Source organism: Microtus ochrogaster, chromosome 24, assembly GCF_000317375.1.
Source record: "Microtus ochrogaster isolate Prairie Vole_2 chromosome 24, MicOch1.0, whole genome shotgun sequence".
Lineage (NCBI taxonomy): Eukaryota > Metazoa > Chordata > Mammalia > Rodentia > Cricetidae > Microtus > Microtus ochrogaster.
Genome location: NC_022024.1, coordinates 36,580,191 through 36,597,193, shown reverse-complemented (window position 1 = coordinate 36,597,193; position 17,003 = coordinate 36,580,191). Strand labels below are relative to the sequence as shown.

The 17,003-nt window shown below is 41.8% G+C and overlaps 1 protein-coding gene across 2 annotated transcripts in view; it reads right to left on the bottom strand.

The window, feature by feature from the left end:
* Window positions 1–2: 2 nt before the first annotated feature.
* The window catches only part of Pwp1 (PWP1 homolog, endonuclein), a 21,199-nt gene continuing 4,198 nt past the window's right edge, over window positions 3–17,003 (bottom strand). For both annotated transcript variants that reach the window (XM_005358257.3, XM_026784496.1), the window contains 12 exons: window positions 16,541–16,626; window positions 16,345–16,441; window positions 13,326–13,436; window positions 12,429–12,559; window positions 11,749–11,810; window positions 9,460–9,556; window positions 8,662–8,723; window positions 6,434–6,545; window positions 3,211–3,301; window positions 2,994–3,115; window positions 2,039–2,144; window positions 3–1,163 (listed from right to left, as the gene is read on the bottom strand). In XM_005358257.3, coding sequence (XP_005358314.1) covers window positions 1,060–1,163; window positions 2,039–2,144; window positions 2,994–3,115; window positions 3,211–3,301; window positions 6,434–6,545; window positions 8,662–8,723; window positions 9,460–9,556; window positions 11,749–11,810; window positions 12,429–12,559; window positions 13,326–13,436; window positions 16,345–16,441; window positions 16,541–16,626 — 1,181 coding nt within the window. In that variant the 3' untranslated portion in view covers window positions 3–1,059. The remainder of the gene's footprint in view (window positions 1,164–2,038; window positions 2,145–2,993; window positions 3,116–3,210; window positions 3,302–6,433; window positions 6,546–8,661; window positions 8,724–9,459; window positions 9,557–11,748; window positions 11,811–12,428; window positions 12,560–13,325; window positions 13,437–16,344; window positions 16,442–16,540; window positions 16,627–17,003) is intronic.

The following is a 17,003-nucleotide window of genomic DNA, read 5'->3' as shown; positions in this document are numbered from 1 at the left end:
TATCTCGAACCAGGAAATTTAATTTCAAGCTCAGAACCAAAGCAATTAGCAAGGGGAAGTATATTACACCCAACTACGTGTTAATTTTTTCTTCACAGTAACAGCTTATAGGATCTTACTAAAGCCTGACAGGAGTGAGTGACAGGTAGTTTTTAAGGAAGGACCTAGTCCTATATCCTGCGCTTTCCCCATTCTCTGCCACACACAAATTCTGATGAGGCTTGAGAAATAGCCAGCATTCTGAAAATACTTACTAAAGCATAAGCGAGTGTATTTTAATGAGGGAACAGTGTACAATCTAAGTCCAGAGTGCTTTATGAATGCAATTCAAATTCATCTGAAAAGGAAGGCATAGGTTATGAAGTAACTAGAGGGAGAATTTACTGGAACCAAAACTTATTCAGCATACTCTGACAGTTTGTTGTCTATTAAATATTTTGATTATAGAAAATTCATATCAACTCCCCTAAGTTCTTGAATATTGGGACAAAGAAAACAGTCCTGAAAAAAAGTTAACTTTGTAACCAAAAGCATTTTAACAATAGCACTGTCAAAAATATGATTAATATGCAAAAGGTGAAAGTACCTTTAGGAATCCCATTTTAAAAACAAAACAGACTAAGGAAACTGCACAGTCAGTAAAATGCTTGCTTTGCAAACACACGGACCTGAATCTAGTTCTAGAACCTACCATGCATATTGGTAATCCTAGCCTGAGAAGGTGAAGACCAGCTAGAAATTTTCCTGTCTCCCTTCTCCCCAGTGCAGGCTGGCTGATACAGCAAGACCCAGTCTCCAGAACTCTTCAGTTACTATACATATAGTAGAAACCTACAGTTCTAGGTCAGATGGCATATTTAAGGAATCATTCTCTAAAAACTTTTATTTTCAAGAAATGCAAGAACTGTACAGTACCCAGCTGAAGGCTGCAGGGGAATGGCAGCAGGAACTGAATTTTCCTTCCATCACTTTATGGCTGTAGGTACACACGGAACATTTTTAGGCCAGCTTCTCGAAACTCCAAGTTCATGTAGGCATCCTAGGAGACTGTGATCTTTGTCAGGACTCCATTGGTGTCTGGGAGCTCCCACAAGGGCCGTTAACAGATAAGCCTTTTGCATTGCCAACAACCAGTCTCTCCCGTCTTCCAAATGTTTCGTTCACTAGAAAGAACCATGAGATAAGGACTACAGTATAAGACAGTAAATTTCTGTTGTGAGGTAAAAACTTAAATATATTTAATAGAAAGTGAAAAAGTATGCAAGTTGTAAGCCTGACCAATTTTTTTTTCCCCAAGACAGGGTTTCTCTGTAGCTTTGAAGCCTGTCCTGGAACTTGCTCTTGTAGACCAGGTTGGCCTCGAACTCACAGAGATCCACCTGCCTCTGCCTCCTGGGATTAAACCTTAATCATCGTTTTGTACTTTGCCCTAGAGCTTAAATCTGCCTTGGAACAGGGCTTTGGTACATTCCCCTGCCCTGTCGACCACACACACATATATATAATCTGTACGTATTTCATGTCTATGAATTCAAATTAGCAACCTAGACAAATCTTGGGATCCTTATCGTCTAGGGAGAATTTAGTGGAGACATACTGTCTCAGGACACAGTAAGTAGTCAGGCAGTGGTGGCACACATCTGTAATCCCAGCACTCAGGAGACATAGGCAGACTGTGAGTTGAAAGCCAGCCTGGTCTACAGAGTTCCAGGCAGCTACACAGAGAAACCCTGTCTCAGAAAGGGGCGGGGGAGGGCACAACGGGACAGTAAGTTAACAGTACTTATCTTGTAGAAAGTAGTTGAGAAATGAGCACATTCATGCATTGTGGCACCTGGGCAAGGAAGGAAGGCTCTTCCTTGAGACTGCTACATTTCTTTTTAGCTTGTCCATTTTAAGTGGGAACACAGACTTGCCATTTCTGCAGCAGGGACTACAGGATACACACTGGGCAGCCCTCTTCCGCCCATGACATTCCCACCCATGCTTAGCCCTTACTCTTTCCTTTCACAAAGAGCAGGAGCTTGGAGGTTCTCACCTGAAGATACAGTGCTTATGTCCCAAACGCGAAGCCCCTCCTTCTGACCTCCAAAGGCATAGACAAATGGCAAATCAGGACAACAAGAAGAACAAAAGAGAACTCCCTGGGGAGAGAAGAAGTAAAGTCAGTGACTTTTATCCTTCCAGATAGTTCTAACCTCAGCCCCCACTAGATAAGCACCACCATGAAGCTGGGCATGAGTCACCCGCCTAGGTTGCTGAGTACATCTTTTTAAACAACTGTTATCTTAGGTCACTTTGAAGTCTTTTTTTCTGAAATGATTCTTTGGCATTTGTGCAGGTACTCTACCACTGCGCTGTGTCCTTAGTCTCTTATGTGTTGGGTGTGTGTGTGGTCAGAGGACAACTTGTGGGAGTTGTTTTACAGCGCCACCTCTCCAGACCCCCTGAGATTAAGGAACTTTCAGCTTTTCCATTCTTAATACGAGAAATATGCATTACTCAAAGTATGAATGAGAAAAATAGAAAATCCTTTAATGCAATAGCATTTGTTATTCGAATAAGTACGAAATCAGTCATACATAGGCTTAGAATTAAGAACTTTGTGGCCCGAATGCACATATTTAACATCTGTGGTGCTGTTCTGTACTGCACATGTTGCTCATGTAACTCAGCGCTCACAGTAAGCACCCCATCTGTTGAACACTACCTGTTCCGCTCTGTGCGCAAGCACACAATAAACCTCAATGTAGTAAATAAAGAGCCACCGATAACTCAACAGTGGCCACTTCCTTATGTCCTTGCCCCACTCTTCATCCTGACAAGTGACGCTTAAGCTTGTGACCCTGAAAGGAGTTCAGATAGTAACTGAATTCTTTAATACCTAAGTTAGAAGCTCTCACCGAACATGACTAGCTCAATATTAACTTCAACACGTCCTTGACTGCAGTGAATCCCATGAAAAGACAAGCAAAGTGTCAGGAGATGCTCACCATTTTCATGTCTCTAGAATGAACGAGACTTGGCCTGTCTCCTAAGATATCCCAGATCTTCACATATTTGTCTGCTGAAGCAGTCACAAGGCAGCCCTTGATCTGACTGCTCAGATCAAGACCTGGAAGATAAGATTAGTTCAGGAGCTACTGTCTGAAATTTAGACTTACTTTGTCATAACTTAATGCATCAGAAAGAAACATCACTCTTGCTCACCAGAGATTTCATCGTTGTGTGCATTAAGTGTAAAAATTGGCTTGTCTGAACGTGCATCCAGATTATACACAAAGCCGTCGTCTGTACTGGCCTGCAGATTAAAGGATGGGCAAGACCATGTTAGATGACAATAAAATTTGGCAGTGGAGAAGTGTGCAAATTACAGTAAATATCTAGAATTTACTAAAAATTAAAAATAGACATGAGAACTTTGCACGAGCTATATTTGTGAAGGAGAGAGTGGGGTTAGAAACAGGGGAACACAGAAGTGGCATTCACTGTACAGGGCAGAAGGAATACCTGGGGTGGGGTGGGCTAGCACAGAGGTTGGCTGAGGGGCGAACAGAATGAGAGGCAGAGGAGGAAAATGGATGTGGGTAGCCAATAAGGAATTTATAGGAATGGTGGGATCAGATCATGTCTCAACACTGCCACAGCAGGGGACTGACAGGAAAATAAGCTCAAGAACTGGGGAGCAAAGAAGGTGGGAGAGAGCTAAACCTCTCTGCCAGCAAAAGGCAACACCAGCACAGGAAAAGGTGGGAAAAGTGAAGTCTAAGATTGGACTTTGCTTCAATTCCCAGCACCCACATGGTAGCTCAGCCATCTGTAACTGTAGCTCCAGGGGATTTGATGCCATCTTCTGGCCTCCTCATGGTATACACAGGCAAAACACTCATTAAAATGAAATAACATGACAAACCAGAAAAAATCCTTCACAGTCCTCTATGCAAAAGCTGGACTCGGGTGAACGTAAATAGGATGCATTAATCTCATGCGCCCCAGGGTGAATGACTAGGCATCTCTACACTTGGTGTGGTTCCTAAAGTGGGAGCCTGCAGAGCAGGAGCTGGAGTGGCATTTCATTTGTATTTTAACAGTCCCACTGGTCAGCCTTACAGACCAGGCAATGGTAACTCTGACCTGTAATCCCAGCATTTTGGTGGAGTTTAGAAAGATGTTATTACAGGATAAGGTGTAGCAGCCAGTAATCTCGGCACTCTGGAGACAGAGCCAGAATTGATGGGAACTGCGGTCACCTTGGGCTACATATTCTTTTAAAAAAGTATGTTGGGGGGGGGGGCGCTACAGTCTTTTCATTCATTCGTTTGTTCATTCATTGTTTTTCGAGACAGGGTTTCTGTGTAACAGTCCTAGCTGTCTCGGAACTCAAACTCAGAGATCTGCCTACCTCTGCCTCCCAAGTGCTGGGATTAAAGGTGTGAGCCACTACTGCCTGGTCTGTAAGGCTGACCAGTGGGCTGCTTTACTCTCTGATCTTCAGGCAAAGGCAAGCTTTATTTATAAAAACACAAATGAAATGCCACTCCAGCTGACACTCAGTTCTGAACTATTTTAGTACTTTGGGAGGCCTTATAACTTTACACTCTATCCTCCCTTAGTGGCATCATGTTGAATAATATATTCTGCTACTGTTAAAACTTCTCTTGAGAAAAACTACACTCAAATGTTTAGAATTCATAAAATCTTATGGTGAACACACATGACCTTCTCAGAAACACTGTTTGAAAGCTTAATTTCTTAAAAAGTTGTCCTAAAACTAAAAAGTGTTCTTTTCTTGCTCAACTTCCTAATTAGCTAGACTGGAACATTTTAGTTTGTACATAAAGAAGCTGTGATATATTCCTGAGGCAGAAGAATGGAGGCAAGCCTAGGATACACTTACACTGCGTCCCAGAGTAGAAGTGAAGGGGGGAGAAAGCCAGTATAGGCTGAACACACTTGGAAATGGCAAGCCTATCTACTGACCAACTTTTCAGTTTTTTTGATTGGGGTGGTTATAAATTAGGAACATAGTTTTATGTTATACAGTTTTATGTTATACAGCTAAGAATACTTAAAAGCATTTAGAGTAAGTTTCATTATTGTCCCATAAACATGACTGCATACTACTGTTGTCTAAATATACTACAAAGCACAGCTTGTTTAAAATGCATGTGTGTAAGTTATATTTTCTTAGAAACACGGGCATTTAACATTACTGTGACTTCTGCTTTCGCGTGTTTTCATGGCTATTTTATACCAGGCGTCCTATTACCAAAGAGAAAGCTAGTGAATAAACACATACACATGAACTGAGTCTGCAAACTAAAAACAAATAAAACCAGGTTTTTTTTTTTTTTTTTTTTTGGTTTTCGAGACAGGGTTTCTCTGTGGCTTTGGAGCCTGTCCTGGAACTAGTTCTGTAGACCAGGCTGGTCTCGAACTCACAGAGATCTGCCTGCCTTAGCCTCCCAAGTGCTGGGATTAAAGGCATGCGCCACCACTGCCCGGCCCAGTTTTTTTTTTTAAGGGAAGACAACAGAACACATGAACTACTAATGCAAAAAGAAAGAGTGGGGAACATTGAGGGCAAAGGACACGTTAGGAAAAGTAAGGGGCATGGTGGGAACAGAAAACTCAACCAAAATGAAGCCTACATGAAAATGCCACAAAGCAGTAGATGGTAGTGGCACACACCTTTAGTTCCAGCACTCAGGAAGCAGAGACAGGTGGATCTCTGAGCTTGAGGCCAGCCTGGTATACAGAGCTAGTTCCAAGACATCCAAGACTACACAGAGAAACCTTGTCTCAAAAACAAACAAACCATCCAAACTAAAAGGAAATGCCACAAAGGAACCTGTTAATTTGTATGCTAATCAAAAGACAAACCCCTCCTGTCTTTGAGCGACATTATTTCTCAGAACACACACTTATGGGCCTAATGGATTGCGACACTAGGACTTTATTTTCCTTTGGTTGACGTTAGTGGAATCTTTGGAAAGTCTTTGCTATTGATCATCTCTAGAGTTCCATTTACGCATAAGGATTTGAGTAAGAGTACCTTTTGAACTGGTTTAACTATTGAAAAACACCAAAACAGATAGGAGCAGGAGGACTTGCAAGTTCAAGGCCAGCCTGGGCTACACAGATCCTACCTCAAAATCTTGAAACAGTATTATGATGGTTAATATCTCAAAAGAACTAGTACGTAGTAAAATGGCTTAGAATATAAAAATATATGAAACACACTGAAATAGGTGAAAATTAGCTAAGTCATTCACAAGCTACGAATTTTTTTTTTTGTAGTTGAGCCACCATTATATTGTTAAGAAACAGTGTTTTCAATTCCAAGATCCAGAAGCTTCATACTTCTAAACAGAGAAAATGCTTTTCTGAGAATATCTCATAGGAATAGAAAAAGCAATGTGCATATTCTTACCAAAAAATGACATGGTGAGAAGTGGTTCCAGGTCACTCTCTCGATCTGCCCACTGAACCGCCACAGACGATGGTTCTGGTTTGGATTTCGGCAGTCATACAGAGCCACTGACCTGCACACATTGCAGGCCATGACAGGGTCAATGTATTTTAGTGAAATGGTTAACACGGCAACATTGTGAATTCAGAATTCAAGTATTTAAAGTCCGTTTGAAGGTTCTAAACGCAAAATTTTCTATTGTACTTATGTTGTGTGTGCAGGTGCCCATGTAGTTCAGAAGACATGCAATCCCTTGGAGCTGGAATTACAGGTGGAACAAATTCTCCTAATGACTAGACCATCTCTCTAGCCCACCGGACTCTTCATATGAATGTTTTGCCTGCATGAATGTGTGTGCAGTGCCCATGGAGGCCAGAGGGGCATCAGATTCCCTGGAACTGGAGTTAGAGATGGCTGTGAGCTACCATGTGGGTGCTGGGAACTTAAAGAGGATCCTTTGAAATAACAAAATGGATCTAACCATAAGCACTTCCCTAGTCAGGTTATTGTTCTTGGGGAACTCAGGGATGTGGTCTTATGTTGTGGCATTTCATTTGTATTTTAATAAATAAAGCTTGCCTGAAGGTCAGAGTAAAAGAGCCCCACTGCCCCAGGCAGTGGTAACACACACCTTTAATCCCAGTAGCCACACTAGCTGCCACAGAAACTGGGCGGTGCATACCTTTAATGCCAGCACTAGAGAGGACTATAAAACAGGAGGAGATAGCTCTCAGACACAGTCTTATTCTGAGGTTCCTGGAGGCAGGATTGCCATTTCCGACTGAGGTAAAGGTAAGTGTCAGTGGCTGGCTGTTATACTTTTCTGGTCTTCAGGGCTGAACCCCAATTTCTGTCTGAGTTTTTATTAATTGAGCTTTGGTCTTATTTTTCACAAATCACACTGCAGTAGGATCACTGTATCTATTGTTTTCTAGGAGTACTTAGACGCGAAAGAAATAATTTCCTCTTATCTACAGAGTTGTTTTTCTTTCGGTTTTTCGAGACAGGGTTTCTCTGTAGCTTTGAAGCCTATCCTTGAACTAGCTCTTGTAGACCCAGCCTGGCCTTGAACTCACAGAGATCCACCCACTTCTTCCTCCCGGGTGCTGGGATTTAAGGCTTGCGCCACCAATGCCCAGCCAGAGTTATTTTTTCTGAAGGGGCTTTACAACCTTTGCCACAGGATGATCCCAGCACACCTGAGGCGTCTTGAATCACTGCCTACTGCAAACAGTACACAAGGACTTAAGTTCCAGGGATCCTTCAGAAACATAAATTACATCAGGGGCTTTGGTATGCAAACTTGTTTTACCCCCCTCCCCTCAAAAAACTTTTGTGTAATCATCAGTGAGTAAGCCTTTGCATCGCTGTTTGATGTTCAGTCCACAAAAACTGTTCCTGTTGACAGAGAGCCTAAAATTACATTCTGGTGTGACCGTCTTTGGCCTGTGCAACACAGAATAGCGTGGCATTCTATCTTCAAAAAACTGGAAACAAACTCTTGTAAAGGAAAAGAAACCAAAGCAAAGACTGCTGACTGGTTTGATTCTACGTTCCATCCTCCCCTCAGACACATGTGACCAGGGCTCCTGTAGCAGCCTGTTAGCTCCAATTAGATTGATTTCTTCTGAACCCATCCATGGCTTCTGCCAAGAGATATGTGAATGCTCCCCATGGAAGAAGAGCACATCTCCCAGTCATGGCACATCTCCCAGTAACATGGCAGGAAAAGTACACTTATTCCAAACCAAACCTCCAAAAGCCTTGGTTTCTCTGCCTTTGGAGAATCCAGTGTCTCTGTTTAGCCTAACCAAGCCACTGTGGGCAGTTAACAGCTGAATCGAGTCTAATGGGCAGAATCTGAAATGGCATTAGGAAATGTTTGCCGTAAATCATCAAGTATGGGATTGAGTACATCACAAAAATGGCTAACTCATACGTCCTTTAGAAACCAGAGAAGTTGCTAGTAGTTAGATTACTATCACAAAACCACATTTCTTTTGAGAGGGAATGAAGAATCAAGGGCTGAAAACTAGCAGTAATAATTTAAACATGTAGCTACCTCAGTAGGACAGCTTGACTAAGATCAGATGTCTCCTGTCTTGTCTTAGTGTTGGTACAGCTCCTTTGAGCCACCCCACCCCAGACCAAGTACTGTAGTTTAAGCATAGTGCAAAGTGCTTTCTTACTTATCATATGACCCAGAAATCAGAGTTTGTGCTTCAAATGGATGAAACTGCAGAGTCTGGACCTAAAGGGAAGAAGAATAAAAGATCTATCTTTGCCCACTCTGAGTAATAACAGTGCTACTGTGTGGTGAGACAGACTATGTATTCCCTTCTTTGAAATTCCAATACTGCAATCTGCTGCAGGTTGTTGTTTTGTTTTGTGTTTTTGTTTTGTTTTTTTTTTTTGGGGGGGGGGGTCTCACTATGTAGGTCTGGCTGGTCTGAAGCTTGATACACCAGACTGGCCTAAAGGCCCTGAACTCAAGAGTTTCACCTGCCTCTCTTGACTGCTCATATTAAAGGTATGAGCCACCATGCTTGGTCAAGAAACCAGTTACTAAATACTCAAAAAAGGAGAACCATATTGTCAAATAATGGCTCACACTTACAGGAATACCACAGCACTCCTCAAACCCTACCCTCAGGATAAAGGAGAAAAAGTAGAAGGGATTGGGTAAGTGCACAAGCTTCGAAGTCCAACTGTTTCAGATCATCAGTCCCTCAGCAGTTATACATCTGCTACAACCTTTCTTTACTACTGTGTAACTGACAATCATACTCCTTTACCCCCAGGATCCTCCATGAGCATATCACAGGGCATTAATGTTCCTGGTTTCTGTAACATTAAAGGATTCTATCTCTTACATAGGGTTCTGTGAACCTCAGTGGTTTAACTATTGAAAGCACTTTGTAAATCATAAATCCATATATACAAATGTCCAGATTATTGAGAAGCCCTTTATCCACTAAGTCACATACCTTGTCTGTGTGTGCAGTAAGCCTGGCTGCTGGCTTCCCCACAGACATGTCCCAGAGAATTACAGTGCTGTCTGCTGATGCACTTGCCAGCACATTTCTGGAATGGGAAGAAACAAATTAGAGAAATTGTTCTTAAAAACAAAGCAGTAAATACAAGGAGTTCACTTATAATCACAGCAGTGATTATACACAGTAGTAAAATATTAGGAATTTAAAAAACAAAACTTAAGGCTTACATCCTGAAAACTACCAAAGACTATCAAAATAAACCAAAGACTGTCAAAGTGGAAAGACCCTTCTCCATTTGTTCTGGAAGACGTAATATTGTTGGGATGGAAACAAGGATAGTCAACCCACTCTGCTCAAAAGCTTACTTCACTTCAGTAGAAAGCAGTAAGCCGATTCTGAAGCTTCTGTGTCTGTACAAGGGACCCATAAAGAAACCTGGGAAGTGCACAGTTCTCAATTTTAAAATTAAAAAGTTAACCAGAAGTAACTTTCAAAAAACGTTTTGTTGTGAACTGCTGGATGTGGGTGCTGAGAATCAAATTCAGGTCCTCTGTAAGCAGTGAGTACTCTTAACCACTAAGCCACTTCTCAGGCTGGCAGGTGTCACGTCTGTCACCACCACCTCTCAAGGGTTTTTCTATGTAGCCCTGGCAACCTCCCAAGTGCTGGGATTAAAGGCGTCCATTGGTTTTTTAAGATGTGCTCTCACTATGTTGCCCAGGTTGTCTCAAATTCTGTGTTCATGCAGTATTCCTGTCTCAGGTTCCCAGTTAGCTAGAACTAGATGCCTGCTGCCCACTTAGCTGTGGCTGTGTTTTTAATCTGCATTTCTCAGTGATTGGTATTTTTCATTTCTAAAAATGCAAGGAAAATTAAACATTCAAGTTGGATGAATGATGACCATATTTTCAATTAATGATTCAAGGACAATGGAATATCCTTGTGAAAAAGTTCTAACCCCCATCTCACTCAGCAACCACACACATCAAAACAGACAGCACATTTAAATATGGGAGCCAAGCTCATAACAACATGCTAATATAAATTTTGATGAGTTAGGAAACAGTTTCTGGGATGCAACAACAAACACACAATAAAAATAAACTGGACACCAGCAACATTAAAATGGAAAAGACGGTATGTCCATAGTGCAAATACATTTCTAATTAGGTATTACTTTAGAATATATTAGAGACTTTTACAATTCAACTAGAAATTTCCCACCAAAAAGGTATACAAAATGGTCAGTGAGCACAGAGAGCTCAGCATTGCCAATCACTGAGGAACGAAGCAGGAAGACCATTTGAGTGCAGGGTCTGAGAGAACTTGGGCAACACAGCAAGACTACGCCTTAAAAAACCATGCCAGCTGTAGTGGTACACGCCTTTAATTCTGGAACTTGGAAGGCAGAGGCAGGTGGATCTCTGGATTTGAGAGCAGCCTGTTCTACATAGTTCCAGGACAGCCAGAGCTATATAGTGAGACCCTGTTTTGAAAAAAAACAAACAGAACAAAACAAAAACACATTCCAAATACTTTTGACAGGAAGTGGAATGGGTTTGCCTTGGCTGAGGGATGCAGGATTTTGTGGTTTTTTTTTTTTTTCTTTTTTTGGTTTTTCGAGACAGGGTTTCTCTGTAGCTTTGGTGTCTGTCCCGGAACTAGCTCTTGTAGACAGGATTTTGTTATTATAAGGTACAGTTTCAGTCTGGAAGGCAGAAGATCTGAAGATGGGTGGGGTGGCGGCTGCAGAGCTATGAATGCACTGAATCACTCAACTTCAAAAGGGCTCAAGTGGTGACGTTATGCTGCGGATGGGTGATGTGTAAAAATGAAATACTGTTTGGCGAGAAGCAACAGTACACCCTGTGGCATCACTGGTACTGCAGTACACATTTCCCAGTGATGGGCAAGATGGTACATGGCATCCAGGTTTTGTTTTGTTTCTTTTTTGCGATACAGGATTTCTTCTGTGTAGTCCTGGCTGTTCTGGAATTCACTTTGTAGACCAGGTTGGCCTTGAACTCACAGATCTTCCTGCCCAGCCTCTGAAGTGCTGGGATTAAAGGCCGTGCCAGTGCCATCACCGCCTGGCTGGTCCCTAGGTTTGTAAAGGGCACCTATGGCAAAGTCTGCTAGGGAACGTGGGGCACAGCTGCAGCCCTGGAGTGGTGCATTCAGCAGGAAAGGGGAACCATGGGCTCAAAGGCACTAGCAAGGAGGTGGGCAGTGTAGCCGAGAACTAGAACAATCTGCATCATATGAACGCCATCTTCTTACCTGACTGACTTATTCCAGGAGAGGTCAAGGACAGCATCAGTGTGCCCTTCTGCTGAGGAACTCTGTAATAATTATTTTAATTATTTTTTTGTATTAATGTCACCCACCACAAACTGACTTTCTGTTAACTTTATCATGGTAATATTCTTTTCAGAAAGAAACTATAGCAATTTATGAATTATATCAACACTGCCTTTCACTTTCCAAACCTATTTTAAAAACTATAAGAGGCCGGGCGGTGGTGGCGCGCGCCTTTAATCCCAGCACTTGGGAGGCAGAGACAGGCGGATCTCTGTGAGTTCGAGACCAGCCTGGTCTACAAGAGCTAGTTCCAGGACAGGCTCCAAAGCCACAGAGAAACCCTGTCTAAAAAAAAAAAAAAAAAAAAAAAAAAAAAAAAAAAACTACAAGAATATTATAGATTTTTTTCGAACACATCACAAAAGCACTTCAAAACAAGAGTTTGGTATAGAGCCACTCCAGGTGAATGTGCATCACCCAACTCATCTGTTCTATATTACATACAACAGAAAATACATGGGCTTTCTGAAATTAAAAAGTACGTTAACTTGTAACTTTCTCTCTTGTTCTACCAAGACTATCTGATTGCAAAAACATATGTTCTTATACCCTCCTCCCTAGTAACTTAACCCAACTTGTCTTTTCTATCTATTTTTTACCTTCTTCCCTTTCTTCTTCTTCTTTTTTGAAGTCTTACTTCCCAAGGTGAAGACCGGCTCTAGAGAGTCCACTATATCCAGGTCCCACACCTCGATGACAGGGGTCATGTTTCCCACAGCAATGTAATTTCCTATGGGAAGAAACAACGCACTTTTGACTATAAACCAGCACCACACCTGCCACTCCGGCACATCACCCTGGGAGCGGCTTGAGCAGCGACTCTCAAACCCACTGCGTCATCTTGGAGTCCTGCAGTTGTAGCAGCTCCCACTCCCTACCATAGCTGAGCTGCTTTTGAGAGCTGTATTCTAGCAATAAAGGCTCAATCCTTTGGCCTCAGTTATGAAATTTATTGTAGTTAAGCAACAGCTCTTGCCCTATTCTCCATGGATGGGAGAACAAGGTCACTTGTTGCTCTTGCAGTATTATATGTTTACTGTTACTGAGAAGCACCAAAAGGGCAACTAAGGGTGTGCGGTGTGGCTGGAAAGGCCACCGTGAGAAGACAGTTACCTGGGACAAGTGTCTCTGGTTTATCTGCTTTCCTTTTTTCTTTTTTTTTTCCTTTGTGAGACCAGGTCTCACTTATAGTCTAGGATGGCTCCAACTCCTACTACCATTCTGTACCAGGCCCATTTGAGTGTTTCCCGAGACCGGTTACATCCCTAAATTCCAGCTGGTAACAAGATACCACTTCACACTGGGCTTTCATGAGATCCAATAATTCCATAATCAAAAATCTTTCAGATAGCAATGTTCAACCCACAGTGTAGCAGCTTATCCAAACCATGGAGGCACACAGACCCTATGTGATTAAGTGACATTACACTAGTCTCACTTCATAAACTATTGTCAATAACTCTGACTCATGCAGAACAAACAATTTTTCCAATTACCAGTTGAAGCATCTGGGCTAGGATCAAAGTTCAGCCATTCTACACTCAGAGGGTATGCTGACAGGAGTATGTCGTGGTGCACATAGAAAGACTCCTCTTCTTGATTGTAAACTGGAAGGATGGGGAGAGAGACTTAATAAACTAGAGACTTCAGAAGTCACACCCACCCCACAAGAACACTCTCCTGTTGAAACGAGACAGGCCATGGTCACTACTGCCACAGAAAGTCTGTCTGTCCAGTCTAAGACATTCTCACCCGCTCTATTGCCAGCCAGATAAATGGGTCTGCTGTCTACTTCATTACAATAGACACTCTACAGGGAGGATTGACATTACCTGCTAAAGGTCTAGCTGATTTTACATCCAAAAAAAAAAAAAATTCAAACAGAAATAACCTTGGAGAAAAATAATTGTATTTAGAAATTTAAATTATTTCAAGAGTTTATGAAGACTAACAGTCTAGACCAGCACCCTTTTAAATACAGCGACTCACAGAAGTAGCTCTTTAACTACCACATACATCACGAAGACGCACGCGATGCCGCGACAAGAGTACAGTAGGGGAAGTCCTACTTGCCCTTGTCAGGCTCTTTATTGAGGAAGAAGTGAGAAAATAATAATATTTACTTAAATTTTCAGATCTCTGAATATGGGACAGACTGGGACTGGGAAATGTCAAGTTCTATCACATTAGCTCCTGCTGGGAAGGCACGGTCCTGAAAAAACCGTTAGCTGTCACCAATGTGCTTGGTGCACATTGTAAATTAAACCGGCAACTCAGAGGTGCACACATAAAAACCAATCTGCCAACCTCAAAAAGACTAATAAAATTTAATTTTTTTTAAAAAATGACAGTTTTTGTTTGTTTTGAGACAGGATCTTGGTAATTGGCCAGGCTGGCTTCTAAGTTGCATGGCTTCTCTTGTCTCAGCCTCCCAAATGCTGGATAAGCCTGCACCATCACTCCCAACTATAGAATAATTGGTCTTAAAAAGAAATTAAAATTAATTTTCTTAAAAAAGAAAATTAACCTACATTGTTATCAGTTAACACACCTAAAACATCAGAGTTTTAAAACATCAGAATTAGAACAACATACTATCTATGCTGCTGAAAGCCTTATTTTTGAAAAATTTCTAATATTGATAGAAAACAATCATCTGTGGGGTAAAATGGACCTAATTATAGGCTTCCTATAGACCAGTGGTTCTCAACCTGTGGGTGGCAACCCCATTTTTTTGGGGGGGAGATGTCAAACAACCCTTTCATAGGGGTCACTGAGACTATTGGAAAACAAAGATATTTACATTATGATTCACAACAGGAGCAAAACTACAGTTATGAAGTGGCAACAAAACACTTTTATAGTTGAGAATCACTACAACATGAGGGACTGTATTAAAAGGTTGCAGCTTTAGGAAGGTTGAGAACCACTGTTATAGACAGCCTCGAAGGTCCTTAGGAGCTACAGAAATCCAAGCTAAGGGGGCTGGCAAGATTGGTTGCTAGGTATTTGCCTCCAAGTTTAAATTTAATCACCAGTACTCGTGGAAGAAAAGAATTGATTCCTGCAAGTTGTCCTCTGATACAACACACACGGGTGGGGAGGGGAGAAGTTGGGGGCAGCAACAGGGTTCATTAAGTAAAAGTTCTTTGCTGTATGCCATGAAAGCCTGAGTTCCGTAAAGTAAGGAGGGAGTGAAACAAGGGGCAGAAGTAGTAGGGCTGGGAATCTCAGCGTCCAGTGTAGCATGCTTGCTTAGCATGCTAATCCAAGACCCCTAGGCTTGACACGAAGCCCTGGGGAAAACAAAACAAAAAAACCCAAAACTAAAACACAAAAAGAAATGTAACTAGGCTGGAGAGTTGGCTCAGCGGTTGGGAGCACTGACTGCTTTTCCAGAGGTCCCGAGTTCAATTCCCAGCAACCACATGGTGGCTCCCAACCATCTATAATGAAATCTGATGCCCTCTTCTGGTCTGCAGGCAGAACACTATATACATAATAAATAAGCTTAAAAAGAAAGAAGTGTAACTAACAAAGTCACTAGGATAGGCCAGTAAGTACCAAGCCTAAAGGTTTTGTTTTTTTAAATTGTGACTGGGTCTCAACAGAGCGAGCTCCACAGTTTCAGTTTCAAGGCAACAGTAGAAGATGAACTGAGATGGACTGAAGGAAGCTCTGGAGGTAGGTGCTCAGAGGAATAACAGAACAAAGAACAAAGGAAAACATAGGGCAAAGTATCCGACATACTCTGGAGATATGTTTTTGGTATATAAAATATAAGCTATATTTCACACTAAAAATACCAAAATCCAGCAAGTTATTTAGTGTTAACTTAAAAAAAATCTGCTATAGGGCTGGTGATGGAGCTGCGCGCCTGTCTGCTATGAGGTCACTGAAAAAAAAAAAATCTGATTTAAAATTTTCTAAGCAGATTCCTTTAAAGCTTTTGTCTGGCTTAGGTGTAGGTGTTTCCTGAACTGAAAAAAGTGACCAAGATGTTTTGGTCAAAAAAAGAGCATGGTGATTGGGGAAGAGATGACTCAGTGGTGAAGGCAGCATTTGTTGAGGGTCAGGTTCAGTACCCAACACCCATGTGGTGAGTACAAACCACTTGTAAAGACTCTAGTTCCAGGGTCTTGGATGCCCTATTCTGGCTTCTATGGGCACTGCACACATCTGGTACATACATGCAGATGCATTCGTACGTGTAAAATTAATATGAGAAAAAAAGGCAGCTCTGTGTTGAATTAGGAAGAAAACAATGTTCTATAAAGGGAACTATTACAAATAGTTTTAAGAAATGCAGGACAAGGTCACTTAGTGCTCTTGCAGAGGACCTGGGTCTAATCCCCAGCATCCACATAGCTGCTCACAACTGTCTGTAACTCCAGTTCCAGGGAATCTAACACCCTCTTCTGGTTTCCTTGGGCACCAATCATGTAGGACCTGGCCTCTAAAGCTGCACAAATGGCCACATGGAAAGCTTTTTAGCAGGGCAGCTCCTTCACTCACCATGCACCTCCAGATTGCACTGCTCCTGTTCAGCACGGCCACAGATGATGAAGTTGTCAGTGGGCTTAATCAAGAAGTCTTCATGCTCGTATTGTTCCTAAGTGGGCAGGAAACAGTCACTGGCTAGAGGCAGAAATTCAGTAAGGTTTCTTAACAGCTAGGACCAATCTGAAAAGTAATGTGGCTAAACACTTACTGTATCTTTTAGGGTAACATATGGATCTTGATCATTACTGCCATAGACCGTAAGACCCAGCAGAGATTCACCAAGAGTCTCAGCATCTGTAATAAGAATTTACTCATCAAAAAGGAAAAATTAAAATCATTCCGACAAAACCTTTTTCTCAAGACAGCTAATTCTGTGCTTGGGTCTATTTTATCATTAACGGTATCATATTTGGGAAAAGAAGCTGTACAAATTTCAAAGTCATTTTCTGTGTGACAGCTGAAATGCATTCCTTCCTAACTTTTAGAAGAGACAGGCGGATCTCTGTGAGTTCGAGACCAGCCTGGTCTACAAGAGCTAGATCCAGGACAGGCTCCAAAACCACAGAGAAACCCTGTCTGGAAAAACCAAAAAAAAAAAAAAAAAATTAACTCAAAAATTTAATCCTTTTAGAAAATATTACAACTCTGTTCTGATTCTCAAGCTTGTTCCA